Here is a 17,031-nt window from a genome sequence, read left to right as displayed (position 1 = left end):
CACACTGGTAGATGGTGGGGCTAGAATTGGGACCCACTTTACTTGACTCCAGAGGCCACACCTTTCCCCACTATACCGTGCTATTTCCCCCCACCTTAGAATGTTTTAGAATTTACAGCAAAATTCAAGAAACTCCAGGCTTCAGTGTGGTAATATTAAAACCCCAAAGGTAAGCTGCTTACGTGACCAAATCACACAAAAGTGTGAACATCTGAAACCAGTTTAGCAAAATCTGGTTAATATTTAGTCTCTCCCCTGTCACTGAAGTGAAAGGCAGTGATGTCAGTAAAAGGAAGTGTTTGGTGCCTTAGCTAGGGAGACTCCTGAACTGGAAAACCTTCCTTTTGCGTTGCCTGCAGGCGAGTATTTTGGATACGCGGTGTTTAACTCCCCAGCGGGTAGAGCCCGTGCGTCGCGAAGGTGCGGTGCGGTCAGGGAGATCGGGCTGGTGAGCGGACGGGTGGCCGGCTTCCCCGGCGGGCTGTGTGCCCGCTGCGGGGCAGCCGGGGGCGAGCTGTGTGCACCCTGCTCTCGGGAGGGCTGATGGGATCGCAGTCCGAGGGGCGTTCACAGCGAGGCCGCAGGGAGTTAGAGCTCTCTCTCCTCACGAGTCTTCGAGGAACTGGAGAGGCCTGAGCAGCCTGGAAATGGGAACAACTGTAACCACCACGGAGCGAATCCATGAGTCTCTTCCCTACTCACCCAGGGGCACCGGGGAAAGCCCAGGAGTATGCAGTCTGGAAGGACCGGAGAGATGAAATAATGGCTGACTTGTGAATAACGGTGAAAATATTTGATGATGCAACTCCCAGTGAAGCAATTATGGTTAACCCCTCATTTGTTTGGCATTTTCAAGGATGGAACTGTCCCACAGAACTGAATTTTCCAGACAGCTAAAACTTTCCTATTTATGTGCCTCGAATGTTTTTAACCATGCTTGGTGGAAATATTTCTGTAATAGATTATACAATTATCCTGCCTTCTTGAACAGAGGCTGCAAGAAATAACATTTCCTTAGATGCCTTTGATTGCAAGTCTGAGAAGACCTGATGAAAAAGAGGGTTAGAAAAAACTCACGGCCTCGGACAGCAGTGCGGTGATTGCTGGGGAGCGCGGGACAGCGAGGGGCGGGGCGGGGATTAGTGGTGCCGGAAGGGGACTTGACTTGGGGTGGGAACACTGAGCACAGTGCACGGAGCATGTGTTGTGGGACTGTGCGCCTGAGACCCGCATGACTTTGTTCACCAGTGTCAGCCCAACAGACACAGTAAAAAGGGGAAAAAAGAGGTTTAAATAGTCAGGACTTGTGACTGCCTCACAGAAGATCCCTGAGCCGGGCAGTTCCAAGGATGATGAGTCCGGCACCTCGGTGACATCAGGCTGACTTTCCCCTCGTGGTCACAAGCTGGGCGCACAGCTCCTCGCCTCGGGATCTCACATGAATGGAATGGGGCCCTCTCCTCACACGTGTCTCTTATCAGAGAGGAAAGTATTTCTCAGAAGACCCCCAGCCGACTTCCCTCGGGCCCCCTGGGCAGGGCTGAGTCACATTCCATGCCTCGGTTCCCGGAAGCCGAGAGCGTGGGCGCGCAGCACTGCTGGACTCTGGAGTGGGCGGGGCTCTGCCCAGGGAAAGGACGGCAAGTGGCTCTGGGTCGGGCCACGGGGCGTGTCTTCTGTGGTTTGCAGGGCCGGGGGCGACCATCGCTTCCTGTACAGCCATAGCTGGGCGGGCGATTGAACTTTCTGTTTCTACACTAAATGACCCCGGACTAGGGTTCTTTTCGATTTCCTAGGTCTGCTTTTATGTATTATTCCTTCGCCTTCCTTTGTGTCAGATCGCTAGTTATCACTACTTGCCATTAATATGCCTTGCCCTCATCTTGCCATAATTAGATTGCTTTCTGGAAAAATCATATCAATCGGACTCGTCAGAACTATGTCTGAAATGTTCTGAGTATCTGACAGCTGTCCTGTGGGTCAGATACATAGTGTCGAATTTCCTCTGGCCGCTCAGTGTCCTTTTTCCGTTGGTGAGGCTTTGTGGAAGGGGGGTTTCTGGAGCGCCTTGTGAACTTCGATACCACTTGAGTGACGTCTCCTCGTGGTGGAAGGAGGAGCACTTGGGGGCGCTTGGGCTCGTTCACTGGAGACACGGAGACTGCCTCCGTCCATCTGAACCAGGGTGCTTTGGAGACGGGCAGCGTTCAGCCGCCTGCACAGCACCACCCGCTCCGGCCGTGACTGGTGGGACTGCCGCTGCTGCGACTGTGCAGCGTGAGGCAAGGCGGTACGGAGTTCAGTATTCTTGCCCAGTGCGGGGGCGGCAAGGCCCTGGGAAGAGGTCCTGCGCACTGTCCAGGTCGTGCAGAACTAGGAGTGTTTGGGCGTGGCCTGTTTCAGCAAGTTCCTGGAGTAATGCTTTGAAAATGGTTCTTGAGATTTCACTGAACAAGTGAGGACCATCCCTCCCCTGGGTAGAGAGCTGACCAAAATTCAGTCTTTGCATCCAGGAAGAAGGAAATAGAAAGCAGTTGTCAAAATAGTACTGACAGTAACTGACCCAAATACTCCGGGAATCAAACATGAGCCAGCGGGTGGGTTGGGTTCTGAGGAAGCAAATGGTTAAAATGTTTAATTTTGAAATCGCTGAAACCGTGAGCCCAAGCTGCTCAGAACCCGGGAGTTCTCCAGAACAAGGAAGCTGCTCTGGAGGCCCGAAGCCGAGGGCTGTGTGTCAGAAAGTCACGAGTTAGCCTATGGGCAGATGTCAAGTGGCAGAAACGTCGGGCATAGGGAGAACAGGTTTTGTTTTTCTGTAGTTCTGACTAATTTGTACCATTTAAGTCATTCTCACAAGAAGAATGCAAAGGATTTCTCATAAATATTTTCATTAATTTTTTTCTTATGCCTAGAGCATTTTTAAAGAAGCCATTCTTTTATTGACTGCTGACTTACACAGACAGGATACAACTTAGTTTAGTTGAGCCAGATATTTTTCTGATTTTCTCATACGTGAATTAGTACGTGGATTACCGGTTTTGTTTCTGAAATACTCGGGCCATTCCTGCTCGCCTGATAATCCAGGTATTGTGTTCAGGTTTTAACATTGGCTTCAACTATACATTTTTAGGAAAAAACCTCCATGGAGAAATAATCGTGTAATCAGTGCTTTTGTGGGATTGCTATCCCTATAGCTGGCTGGCATTTTTTTTTTTTAAATCACACTAACTCACTTGCCTAGGTGAATAAATTTGCATTCACATTTTGAATTATTTCTGATGCTAATTGGGCATTTTGGGGAACAGAGTGCATGGTTCACAGCTAGGTGGGAAAATCATTTTTCAGATTATCAAAATACCAGCAACTCATTTGCAACAAAACAAAACATCAGGAACAAAAAATATGATACATTCCGAAGCCCAAAAAGCTGGTAGTTTGAGCATCATGAAGCCTGTGGTGTTATCTGTGATGTTACTTTGATACTGGATGGTGACTGTGTTTGCTTTAAATTAATCAGTTACTGCCACTGAATTCTATTCAAAAGTGGTGTTTTTTTAAATGGAAACTTACATGTTAGAAACTTTTCACCTGTGCTATTAGTGATTGTTTTCAGGATTAATCTGAATCTTGTTTTATATTTGGAAACATATACATAAACATAATTCAAGTGTATGTGAATAGGCATTTTTTCTAAAATTAACCAGAAGAAATAAATGAGTAATCAGGACAAATGTAAACTTATTTTAGAAAGCAGTATTTATTCAAAATGACTAAAGATGTTACAGACCATGCATTGTAATATACAGGACTCCAAAGTGTTTTTTGGATCAAATTCTTTATACTTTGAATGAGTCTGTTTTTCACATTTTGTATTGTTCTATATGTTGCTAAATCTGTGCTCTGGCACAAACAGACAGTGAGACTGTGCTAAGGCGGAAAATGTGACCACAGAGTGGACCTTCGAAACCTTGCCACTTTTCTTTGGCTGCGGGTGACTCACGCAGAAACCCCCTGCAGGCAGCCCTGAGTCAGAGCCAGATGCACTCAGAGGCCGGAGGGCTACCCGCCTACCCCCCGCGCCCCCACCGGCCAGGCAGTTTTCTATTTCTTGATTTGTTTGGGTTTTCTTTTCTTTTTCTTTTTCTTTTTTTCCAGGTTTGCTGCAAACCTGACTTTTTCTTCAAGAAATCGTGGTGGGTCCTGAGAGAACCTAGTCCACGTCAAATGTCACCCCAAACTGGCATAACAATCTAGTATTTGGGGTTTCTTTCTTTTTTTTCCCCATATATTTGCCTCGTGTCGCCAAAAAGATAAGCCTTGTCCATCCTTCCCGGTAAACCCTGGAACTCACTGAGTTGTACTTGTGACGGAGTGAGTGTGTGGCAAGCAGGTCGTACCAGTCAAGTCAACGTGGCCTCGCGGAATGAGCTTAGGGTTTAGATCACGAGACTAGATCCGAGTCCTGCCTCTGCCTAACAGTGGCGAGAGCAAGTGCATAAACCTCTTGGAGTCTCAAGTGTGTTCCTCTGTTAAACACAGACAGTAAAAACAGTGTCTTCTTCCCAGAGTTATAACTGTCAAATCAGATAAAGTATGTAGAAATACCCTGTAAAGCTAGAAAATTCTACAAGTGTTTTTCTTCATATTATTTTTGGTAAGTTAATGTGCCTGCTCTCTGTTCTGGAAGTGGGTAGCCTTCCCACAAATATACATTTTATACCTTGAGGGCTGTACTGTTGAAACAATCTGTTTTTATTGATGGCTCACCTCAAGTAAAACCAGTGTCGTTTTCTTCTTAAAAAATGGAGTTACAGAACCCCCGGTGAACAGCTAAAGCACATCCTTCCTGTTAACAACAGAGGTCAGAGGCCGTCTGTCCTCGCGGCAGGCCGGTACCTGTGCTCCCATGGGCTGCGTTCCATCCGGGCTCCCGCGGGTCAGGAGGAGATCTTACGCGGGCACACATACGGCAGAACCTGAAACTGCTGAGTATGAAAATTCACTGCCGGGCTAGAAGTAAAGTGATAACTTTACTTTCTCTGGGGGTCCAGTTGCCGTATCCAGTAATATGGAAAGATGATCAGCCGTATCCAGTAATAAGGACAGATGTTTCAGCTGTCCTCTTGGCGAGCCCCTTTCTGAATTCACCATTGAGGACAGTGTCCGCCACTCTTCCTCCATCAGATTACAGGTGAGGGAGACACTGCTCGGCCTTTGAAGAGTTTCTGGTCCAATAGAGACTTCAAACAGGCACACAGCTAACTCTGCCTAGACCGCCGGGCAAGGGAAGTGCCACAGGAGAGGTTCGGGTGGCATTCCTTCAGCACCTCCGCGCCGTGCCTCAGAGTGGTCACATTTTCATGTACGTGTGGTTTGCCTCTGCCTACCTTGTAAACTCCTTGAAGTCAGGGAAGGCACCTTGTATTTCTTGGTCCCTCTCTCCGCACCTTTTACCTAAGCCTCAACCGATATTTGTGACTTAAATAGAGTCTTGTAGCCAGCATTTAGATTTAGCCAAAAAAACTGTATGAAGATGCACTTAAACCCTGACTTTCTTTTTCCTTTTCTCTGTGTTTGCAGTTGACCTGCCCCTGTTTTTCCCTCGAGACCAGCCGACTCTCACATTTCAGTCCGTCTATCACTTCACCAGTAGCGGACAGCTTTATTCCCAGGCCCAGAAAAATTACCCATACAGCCCCAGATGGGATGGAAATGAAATGGCCAAAAGAGCAAAGTAAGTGAATCCGTTGTCATTTCCTGCAGGGAAGAATATGTTGTTCATCTAGTTCAGGGGTTGGCAAGCTCTTGCCCGTGGGGTGAAGCCTGCCCTGTGCCTCTGTTTGTAAATAAAGGTTTATTGAAACACAGCCACGCCCACGTCTTCGCCTGTTTTCCATGGCTGCTCTCATGTTGCAGTGGCAGAGCGGGTCCTCGCAGCAGACAGCGTGTGGCCTGCAAAGGCAAAAATATTTGCTGTTTGGCCCTTTGCAGCAAAAGCTTGCCGACCCCTCCTCCAGCCTCATCAGGTGGACGGTGTCGTTACTGTTGTCGTTTTTAATGGGTCACGGGATCTAGCAGAAATCTACTGGTCTCTTTAGAAAAGTACTAGGTAGGAATTTGAGGTGTGGATAAAGGGTGTCCATGGAAGTGTGGGCAGCTGCTTTCATATTTTTTTTAAAAAATCAGAAATTTCAGCTGACAGCAGGTTTTTTGCGTAGTCGTCCATGCATGGATCTAGTGCCTACTCTTTCGTGTGGGACTGTAATGTCTTTGAAGGAACAGGGTGAAGTATACATCCCTCACTGCATCTCCGCAGCCATTGCCTAAGGCAGGGCCCGCATTTGCCTTGATTAAATAAGTGGCTACACAGATAGCCTAGAACTATTGAAATCCCTGTGGATTTCCTGTGGAAGTGGGTTGGGAATTTAACAGAAGTCGAAGTTAGCTGAGTGTGGAGTTCACAGCTACAACTACCCAACACAGACCTCTCTGCGGAAAGCGTCCACCAGTCAGATGGAATGGGGAAGTGTAGGAGCATGCTGTGTAGGTGAGTATAGGTATAGGTAAGACTTCAGTATGTGAACCATGGCCTCCTCCACTGAAGCAACAGGGGATCAAAGTCATAGTTCCTAAAGATAAATCATAGTTTGAGTGGCAGGTGGTTACTACTTTGTCACTCTGAACAGCCTCATGCTCACACCTGTGACCTCAACTGAAGGATGGCCAGATCCGAAGAATCACACAGAAGAAGAATTATCTATTAAGCATCCTCTTCATTCGCTCATCCAGTGTTTATTGGGCATCTACCACATTGCAGGCAGGGTGCCCCGTGCCGGGGGTGCAATGACAAGGAAATCACAGATTGTCTGTGTCTTCATGGAGTCTGTAGCTCAGCAGGAGAGATCAAAGCCTCCTTCATGTCAGACTGCCAGCTGTTTTAAAGTACCTCCTAACAAAACCTGGCCTTCCAGCCCTGGAGTGCTCTTGATCAGTAGGACGTCTTGCTCAGGCCTCCCCCTTCCTGAGACCTCCCTCCCTCTCGGCGTACCTGTTGGCATCTCCTGTCTCTCCAAGGCACGAGACCTTCCCTTACAGCAGCGTCGGCACTCTTCCAAGTAACAGCAGAGCGGCGTCCTCCGGAAACCCAGGCCTCCCCAGATTCACCTGTGCAGCCCAGAGCTGCTGTGACTGCCCCTTCCGCGTGCCCTTTTCCCTGGTTGCCATTTTTAGCCATGACACCCAGTCTGAGAGTCTGTTTAAGGAAAAGACAAGCATATACAGATGTAATTCATAACAATGACGAAGACTTGCATACCTTGAAACAAACTTGAAAAGGGGGATTATACAATAAGTTTTATGTTGGAGGTATTGCCGTCGTTTAATTCTCTGGGCTTTCCCTGTGTATGCGTAGGATCTGCCTCTAGAAAACGGGCTGTTATTTGTGGTGTGTGCTGTGGAGTCTGAACCAGATGTGTCTCTGTGGTTTCCATGGCAAAACTGTCTTGGGGTGTGTGTGTGTGTGTGTGCGCGCGTACTAGGTAGACATTTCAGCATGTATGAATTGAGTCTTTAAGGAGTTGCAGACCGCAAGCCTGTGCTTTCAGTATGAGAATATTGTAAGTGAAGCTTGTTTATCTTAACAGATCGGTTCAGAGTTAAAGAGACATTTGCTTTATGTTAACACCAGTCTAAAGAAAACATCTGAAGTAACATTGAAAAAAATCCGCCTTCCACTGTAGTGAGAAGGATCCATTTTAAATGGAATAAGAGAAAAAGCCAGCAGCTTCGTGCTAGGGAGAAGAAACAGTGTAAAAGCTTTCTTCTTAAGTGGGACTGAGTGGCTTCCCTGGGTTCTGTTGGAAGGCTGGGCGGTGCGGAAGCACAGCCAGGGCGCTGTCCTGCAGTACCGATGGGAGCTTGGTGCGGAAAGCCAGAGAGAAAGGACAGAAAGAAAGGTGCGCTGCAGCACTCCTCCCACACCCGTCTTCTTTGTGCGAAGGTATTGTGTGTACACGGTGCATGAAAGGCTCTGATTCATTTCCAGAGTTCTGCCCGTGGCGTAAACAGTCTCATGGTCTGTGAACAGCGGTAGAGCCCTTTGAGTGGAGACGGCTGTGTATTCCCTCCTGTCGAGCAAACTTCTGCACACGTGAACTCAGAAAGGACACTTGCTGGCACTGACAAGGGCTTTTCCTGGGATGTGCGCTTCTCGCTCAGGGTGGCCTAGCAAATTCTGTTCGCACAAGTGCAGCGCCCTCCCCCTGGTGAGCACAGGCTCCAGGGTCCTGCATGCCCCAGTTCCTATCGTCAGGTCTAACCCTGGAGGCTCTGTGGCCTTGAGCAAGGCTGTTCACCTCTTGAACTTCATCCTGTAAAACAGGTCTGTACTCCTCCCTGTTGGACGGGCTTGCTAGGAAGGGTCGGTCTGTGAGTGGACCTGTGAAAGACCCTTGGGCTTAGCTGCTGCTCTGTCCCACCGTGCCTTTGCTCACTGCCCCCGGCCTTTTTTCTGTCCTTTCACATCCACTCCTCACTCCGTGTGCCTCCGTAAGGTTTTCCCATCCCCGCTGACTTGCCGGCAGCCATTTTCCCTCCTAGCCTTTTTTAACACACAGTCATGTCATCTGCTAACAGCTTCACTTCTTTCTTCCTCATCTTTATACTCCTTCCCTTTTTTAAATTTCTTTTTCCTCCTTGCACAGACGGGGACCTCCAGTAGGATGTTGTGCACGAATGTGAGAGCAGACACCTGGCCTTACGTTTACACATTCAAGTTGTGTTAGCAGTAGGCTGTGCATAGACGTCTTTCTCCGCGTTGAAGAAATTCCCCCATGTTCCTGCTTTGCCAGAGTGTTTATCGTGAATGGGTGCTGAATTCTGTAGAATGCTTTTTCTGCACATACTGGCATGCATCTTCTGGGTTTGCTTCGTGCTATTAAACTGGAGAATTGCTTTGATTCGTTTTTGAAAGTTAGACCAACCTTGCATTCCAGGAATAAACAAACCTCTCTCAGTCATGATATTTTATCCTTTCTTATGTTATTGTATTTGATTTGCTAAAATTGTGTTAAGGTGTGTATGTCTATGCTCATTGATGATATTGGTCTGAAATTTCTTTTCTTTGAGTTGTCCTTGTTGGATTTGGAAAACAGCACAGTGCTGGTTTCATAAAATGAACTGGCAGGTTTTCCTTCCTCCCCCACTCTCTGAAAGAGTTTATGTAGGTTAGGCTCTGTTTTTTTCTAAGGGTTTGAGTTTTGTTTGTGGCAAAAAAAAATTGATGTATTTATTAAATACGGAGAGACTCAGATTTTTAAAATTTCTTCTTGTGCCAATTCTAGTACATTGTGCATTTATTTGTTTTTAAGGAATTTATCCATCATGTCTAAGTTTTTGCATAATTTTTATAATATTTTCTCATTTTTCTTTTACTACCTATAGGAGCTGTAGTGATATAACCACTGTCCTTCCTTATACTGAAAATTTGTATATTTTTCTCCCTTTCTTTTTAAACAGTCTAGCTGGGGGGTTATCAATTTTACTAATCTTTTCAAAGAAACAAGTTTGACCTTGCTAATTTTATCCATGGTTTCTTTTCTACTTTATTAATTTATGCTTTTATCTTCACTATTTTCTTCTACTTTTTTTCAGTTTAATTTGTTATTTTTCAGCCTTCTAAGAATGGGAGCTTAGGTCATTGGTTTTAATCCTTTCTTCTTTTTTAATATAAGCCTTTATGCTTCTAAACTTTCTGAGGTTTGCTTTAGCTACATCCCACAAATTTTGATGTTGTTTTTCATTATCATTCTGTTAGAAATATTTAGAAATACTTTCTAATTTCCCTTGTGGTTTCTTTTGATTCCTGGGTTATTTATAATTGTGCTGCTTGAATTTCAAGTGTTTGAGGGGTTTTCTAGGTATCTCATTGTTACTGATTTCTGGTTGAATTCTGTTTTGGTCAAAGATCATAATCTGTAAGATTTTAATCCATTGAAATCTGTTGAGATTTGTTTTATGGCTCAACAGACCTTGGTAATTAATCCACGTGAACTTGAATGTGTGTCCTGTAGTTTTGAGATATAATAGTGTGTGTGTGTGTGTGTGTGTGTAGCCAAATTACTTATTAGTGTTATTCAGATCTTCTGTATCATTACTACAATTTTTTGTGTTTATTATTATATCACCTTCTGAATGGAGGTATTAAAATTTCTACCTGATTTTGGATTTGTCTATTTCTCCTTTTAGTTCTGTCCATTTTTGCTTTCTGTATTTTTAATTTTTGCTATTAAGGTACATACATATTTAGAGTTGTTGCATCTTCTTGATAAACTGACCTTTCTCTCATTATGAAACAACTATTTCTGGTAACATTTCTTGGCTCGAAGTCTTTGTCTGATGTAATACAGTCACATTTGCTTTCTTAGGCTTATTTTTTGCATGGTGTATCTTCTTTTGTCCTCTGTGTATCTTTATATGTCAAAGAAACCTTTTAAAATTGTTTTGTGAACTAGACTCATAGTCCCTGTCTGTTAATTGGAGTATTTGGTTCATTTACATTTCATATCATTAATAAGATGATTGAGTTTGTCTAATATCTTGCTATTTGTCTCATTTCATTTATTTATTTGTTTATTTATTATTTATTCCTTCGTTCTTCCCTTCCAAATCTTCCCTTTGATTTATTTGAATATTTTTTAGTATGCCATTCTCTCTTCTATTGGCTTTTGAGCTATAGCTTTTTGTATTCTATTTTAGTTAATAATACACGATAATATTTCCTTAACATGTCATGTATAGCATGAATTAACATAATACTTTAGGTATAGTGTATAAAAACAGTATAAGTCTCTTCATACTTTCTACTACTGTCCTTTGAACTCTTGTATATTTTACTTCACATATCTTATTAATCCCACAATACATTGTTATTACTTTGGCTTTTAGTGTTCTCTTAGCTTATAAAGAATTACAGAAAAAAAAAGAAAAATTACATTTAATTTCATTTTATTGGATAATTTCCAAATAGAGATCATAGAGAATCATTTCCTCTCCCTCAAAAGTAGAAAAGCACCACCTATTTTCAAATGTCGTCCTTGGAGCAAACTATCAAAGAGACTACATTCAGCCTGTGTACGGAGGACATTGAGACTCCCCATCCTCCGGAAAAGAACACTCCGGGTGTGTGACCCCCTGGCCCCTCTGCCTTCCCTGTGGACTTCACCACGTATAGGCACCCTGCCGCACTTCCCCGGGCCATCCCTGCAGCCCTGCGAGGGGCACAGTGCGGGAATCCTCGCCTTCCTCCCTGCAGGTAAAGATACTGAGGTTCAGTGGTTATGCACATATTTGCCGTGTACAACACACACCCACGGTTTCTGTGTGCATTATATACGGGATTATCATGCCCATGGTATGTAGTCATGATACCCATGCATATAGTACACATCCTTATTTTTCCCTCAAAAGTTTGGGCAAAAAAGTGTGCATTATACACTGCAAAATATGGTAAATGACTCACCTAAGGGCGAACAGCTAAGCTCCAGCGGAGTCAGGGCTCAGCCCAGGGCCTCTGGCCTCTCTGCACGGTCACACCCAGGCAGAGATGGAGTCCCCGTCCCCTCCCCACGTGCCGAGCCTCCCTCCCCAGAGTCCGGGCACGTGAGTCACGTAAACAGAGAGAGGGAATTCATGTGGCGTTTGAGAGCACTGGCCCCACTCAAGACAGAGCTGGGCTGAAACCTGTCTCTGCCCCTCGGTGGCCAGCAAGTATGACTTTGGACAAATTCATAATTTCCCTGAGGCCGTCTGCTCATCCACAGAATGTTGAGGCTAGTTTAGAGGGTTGTTATGAGTATTAAATGGGGTGACTTCTGTTGTTGGTTAACACGTGGCCACAAACCTAATAGCTTAAAACAACACAAGTTATTATCCCACAGTTTCCGTGGATCAGGAGTCCAGGACAGCGTGCCTGGGTGCCGTGTTCAGGTCCCAAATGCCCGAACTCAAGGTGTTGCCTGGGGCTGCCCTCTGGTCTGAGTCCGAGCGCCTCTCCCTGGCTTACTCAGGTTGTCGGCAGAGTTCGGTTTCTTGTGATTGTAGGACTGAGGTCCCTCTTTTCTTGCTGGCTGTCAACTGGGGGCCATTCCGTGCCATGTGGTCCCCACCGTTCTCAAGTCAGTAGCGGTGCCTCTGGTCTTTCTCATGTTGCCTACCTCTGACTTCCCTGTCGCTGACCTCTAGACCCAGATTTAAAGGGCTCATTTGATAAGGTCAGGCCTACCAGTTAATCTGCCTTCCTTAAAAACATCTGTTCCGTGTATCACAGCCCAATGACAGGAATGAAATCCATCATTTTCTCAGTCCTGAGGATCACACGGGAGTGTAAACCAAAGGTACTGAGTCTCAGGGGGCCACCTTAGAATTCCGCCTGCCCCGTGGTGCCACGTAGGTGGATGTCCAGCACAGGACCTGGCAGGTGGCGAGCATCGAGTCAACGTTAAGTCTCAGCATCGTCATGCCCGGAGAAGGAAAGAGACTTTTTTTAAAGATAGCAGAGTCAACATCGCTCTCTTCACATGTACCCCGGTCAACAGTCCCCCAGCTTCAGTGACTTGGCCAGAGCCTCTTAAGTTCTGGGCTGTCCCATCCCCAGCCGCTGCTCCCCGCGGTTGTGTCTACCTGGTGCCAGCACAGCTGGTCTGAAAAAGTGGGGGGGAATCTGTCCTTGAGTTACTCCACTCACACAGACTCAGCATTCACTTTAAACAAGCTGGACCCGCTAGGTACCTACTTGCCCTCTTGTATGTAGCTTTAGATGTGCCCAGAAGAGTGGACCAAATGATGTTTGTAATTCCTTCCAGTCTGATAACTCTGTAAATACATGGAGTGAGTTTTCCAGGGACTTCATTGTACAAAGTACAGGTTGATCCTAAAGGCCTAAGTAGGTTCTTAGAACAGAATGTAATTTAATTTAATTTGGGGAAACCACCTACTGCAGTGTCCCACATTAAATTTATGATATAAATGAAATTACTAAAGGATGTTTGAAAAATACCTTCTCAGTCCACACACGAGAGAAATTCATCATGAACCTCCTAAAATCATACGTTGTTTCCCTTCTTGCCTCAAGGTCGGGAAGATGTTATTCCCCTGTTTAGAAGCCTGTCCAAGTGCCGCCGAAGCAGTCCGTGATTTCCCATGCGTTGTTCTTCCCCACGCGAATACTTGCATTGTTTGTCATCCAATTGTTTTTGCAGAATAACTCTCTTTCAATAGTTTTTAAGAGGTATATTCTGGACTATTTAAATTATTTTTCATTGTTGATACCTTAGTATTCTCAAAGATACTGTTTTCTTCCAACTTTTCATTAGCTGCCAAAAGCTTCAATCCAGTCCTCTAAATAAAACAGACAAAAATAGATCTCTGCCTGATGCAGGGGAAGGCGGTAGATGTCCCCCCTCGGTTTGTGCCCCGTTCCTACCCCTTACTGTGGCCTCCGAGGCCCCTCTGGACCCCCAGGGTGCCGGGGAGCGTGGCGTGGGAATCTGTTCTAAGAGGGCACTTCACAGCGTGGCCCCGGGGGCCGGGCCAGGCAGCGGGCAGCGGGCGTTCATGAAGTGTGAGTGGTTATAATGTGAGCCTGTCTGTGTTTGTTTCTCTAGAAGATAATCACTCACTTATTCACTCCTGTGTTGGTAGCTCCTTAAAGCAGCTTGAATTATGCTTTGTTGGTGCTGCAGTTTAGTGGACAAGTCAGGCAGTCCCTGCGCTTGATAAGCCAGCCAGAGGGAGCCCCAGCTGAATCGGCTTTGGAGCCCTGGTGTCCAGACCCTGCTCGGTGTCAGGGAGGACCCTGGTGGGGACTTTGCAACAACACCTCTCCCTCTCCCCAGCTCGCTCCCCCCGCCCCTCATCTCTTCCCTTTCTGTCTGTATTTCTGACACCAAAGGTAGGGGGATGACCGGGAAGTTAAGGACTGTGGCCAGCTGTGACCACAGCCCTCGTGCAAGGGGAGCAGCCGCGGCTGAGCCGCCGGGCAGGAAGGTTAACCGGCTGCAGGGACAGCGCATGGGGAGTCTGGGCCCCTGGGAGGCTCTGCCGCAGGGGCCTGTCAGGGTCAGCCCCCAGGGACAGAAACTCCGAGCCCAGGGTCTGCTGCTGTGATTCATGGGTTTTCTTTTGTTTTGCCTCGAGTCTCCTAGGAATGGTTCCCTTTACAAAAATCCCAACTTCATCTTCCCCTCAGGAGGGAGGAGGGAGTTTTCCAGGCCCCGCCAGCAGAGCTGGGTGCGCAGGAGTGCCTGCCCTGAGAGGACAGGGAAGGGGCCGGTGAGGGTGAGCCCACCGAGGGACTGAGGCGGGTCAGGGTCCTCAAAGCCCCCCACCCACGTGCCTACCCTGGGCTCCCGCGTGAGCGAGCCCACCCGTCTGTCTGGGGGTTAGAAATATGGAAGCCGTGAAAAGAAAAATAAAGTCGATAAATAACATGGCATTTGGGGATCCTTGAACTCACAAAGAGAATCATTTTAAAAAAGTATCTTCAAGGGATTTGGTTTGTTTTTCCTTTCAGAGGAGAGAGCCACAGAGATGGGGAGGACTCCAGATCTGCCTGGCGTCCAGGCATCCTCTCCAAACTGCGTAGGTCAGAGAGAACATGTTATTTATTAGAACCTGACATCTGTTGCTGTGAAGTGATAAGCTCCACTAAAAAGCATGGCCATCAATTACTGCCAGTACAGCCCGCATCCCAGGCTGAGCTGCTCACCGGCCTCTCGGGCTGTGCCAGGCACAGAGCGCTTGCAGCCCGGCTCAGCCTTTGCGCCCCCCTGGGAAGGACCCGCAGACCTTCCCCGGGCCCTCCGTCTCTGCTCTGGCACCTGCGGTTCCCTCCTGTGGCCCCTCCGAGGGCTGGAGTAAGGACGGCACCCCACCCCTGTCCTTCCTGCTTTCTCGGTGAAAAACAGGCTTAGGGGTTACTGACTGGTCTCAGCCTTGGACCAGAAGAAGCTGCACGTGGAAAGAATAACTGGAAGGTCGGCACATCTCTGTGGAGGAAATGAATGCAGTGGTGCCTGGGAGAGAGCTCCCGAGGGCCCAGGCTTGGGTTGCGACCATCCCTCCTGGCCGTTGGGAATGTTTGTGATAACCAAGTGCAGCCACTGCCTCGTTTGTGAGTTATGGTCATACACGTTCTTTCTCGGAGAAATAGGCATCTTAGAGAGTCAGAAAGGAAAGGGGAAAGGAGTTGATTTGGGATTTGTATGAAACGATAAAAAACCAAAGTAGAAACATAGACTTACTGAGGGGATCAGAGTAGCCTTGGAACTGTTGGGAGAAGACAAATGCAGTAAGTAAAGGAGGTGCTAAGAATAGTGGCCCGGGACCTGGGGGACCTGGGGACCTGGGGGACCCGGGTCTCATCTGGGCACCATTTTGGATGTCCTGTGTGACCTTGGGAAAGACACTCTACCTTTCAGTACCCCCGGCACCCTCGTTTGAAAGTGCTGGGCTATTAGCGGATGATCACCGAGTCTTAATTTGTTTCTGGCACTGCGAGTGAGAATTGTGTTTGAGGTGGTTTAGCGTCCTTTTGTATTCATCTTGAGAAAATTCCATCTCCCTTGCCAGAGGTCAGGCACAAATTGAAAACATTTCTAAATGGAATTAAGCACACCATGTACGTGATACTTTTCTGTACAGCCCGTATCTGGTATTTATAGAACACTTCAGTTGTGGAACGTGCACACATATGCCCTGAACACACACCCAGTGAAACAATTCTGGATGTAATACATTTTCAGATGTCAAGTTAAAACAGCTTCTTGGGAACCGGGCTTGGCTGTTCAGATGTGCGTGTTGGGCTCTGACAGATGCCGCCGGGGCTGCCCGGGGCTCTCGTGTGTGATGTGGAGTCCGGCCAAGGCAGGAGGGCCGAGTGTTTATTTCTATCGCTTCTCGGTAAGGCATGAATTCTTGGGGAAAAAGGACGCATCAGAGAACAATCAGGACCATCCACTCTGTGCACATCGTTAGTGACGAGCAGAGGCCTCGCTTCTGCAGAAATGGGCTTCTCTCCTGTCTGCAGTCAGATCGTTCAGTGCAGGGGCCACCTGCAGAAATGCACTAAATTCATGACTTTTGAAACAGAAACTTTCCAGAGGTGAGCAAAAGCAGAAGCAGATTTGGGGGCAGTTACCACTACTCCAGTGATCTGCAAAATCCACAGCCAATAGCAGAGCTAAGTTGGGGGGCTAAGCAGGAATGCATCTGGGAAGGTAAGGGTGACACTGGGAGCCAGTCTCAGGACGTGGAACGTAAAGGACTATTAGAGATCATCCGGCACAGCCAAGGTTGAGTGTGGTAAGCATTAACCATTGTGGTGCAGATTATGAGATATTGGTACCAAACCCTCAATACAGTGATTGGCATACACTTGACACTCAATTCATCATTTTCATTTCCTGGAAGAACTTGTTCAAGGCCACGCAGTCAGTACCAAGATTAGAACCCTCTGCCCCCGGTCCCTGGTCCAGAGCCAAGCCCGGGCCACCTCTGACCGCCTTCCTTTGTTAAATCTGTTTCCTGCTCCCTCGCTCGCAGGAACGGCACAGGGGAGCCTAGGGCTGGGGTTAGCATTTCCGCACGCACGCACCCAGCCACCTGCCCACGGCGGCTCACGGAGGCCGAGGGCTGCCAAGGCCATGGGGAAAGCCCAGGGAGTTCTTGAACAGAAATAGCTCTCCTGAGAGTGTGCAGACCTGGCACCGCGTCCCCACCTGCAAGGGGAGGTAAACATTCCTGCGGCCGAACTTGTCACTAGAATCTGTGTGCAGAGGAAGAAGGGGAGGTTGTAATGGAGCAGGCCGAAGGGAAGACACTGCTTCACAGCTGCCACTGCGCCAGCAGGAAGGCTGCACGTTGACAAGAGGACGAAAAATTCCAGTGACTCCTATCTTCCCAGACAGACAGAACCCCTGGCGCTTAGTCATGCCTAATGGAAAATGGAAGCCAAGAAAGCAGAAGTGAGGC

At 47.2% G+C, this 17,031-nt stretch overlaps 1 protein-coding gene across 2 annotated transcripts in view; it reads left to right on the top strand.

Annotated features, from left to right (window-relative positions):
• The window catches only part of BABAM2 (BRISC and BRCA1 A complex member 2), a 338,154-nt gene that overhangs the window by 301,169 nt on the left and 19,954 nt on the right, over positions 1-17,031 (top strand). For both annotated transcript variants that reach the window (XM_045844469.1, XM_045844467.1), the window contains one exon: positions 5,584-5,737. In XM_045844469.1, the coding sequence (XP_045700425.1) occupies positions 5,584-5,737 (154 nt within the window). The remainder of the gene's footprint in view (positions 1-5,583; positions 5,738-17,031) is intronic.

Source organism: Phyllostomus hastatus, unplaced genomic scaffold (assembly GCF_019186645.2).
Source record: "Phyllostomus hastatus isolate PE091 unplaced genomic scaffold, TTU_PhHast_1.1 phas_contig_402, whole genome shotgun sequence".
Taxonomy (NCBI): Eukaryota; Metazoa; Chordata; class Mammalia; order Chiroptera; family Phyllostomidae; genus Phyllostomus; species Phyllostomus hastatus.
Note: the sequence above shows the minus strand (reverse complement) of the source record. Positions and strands in the feature narration are given on the sequence as shown.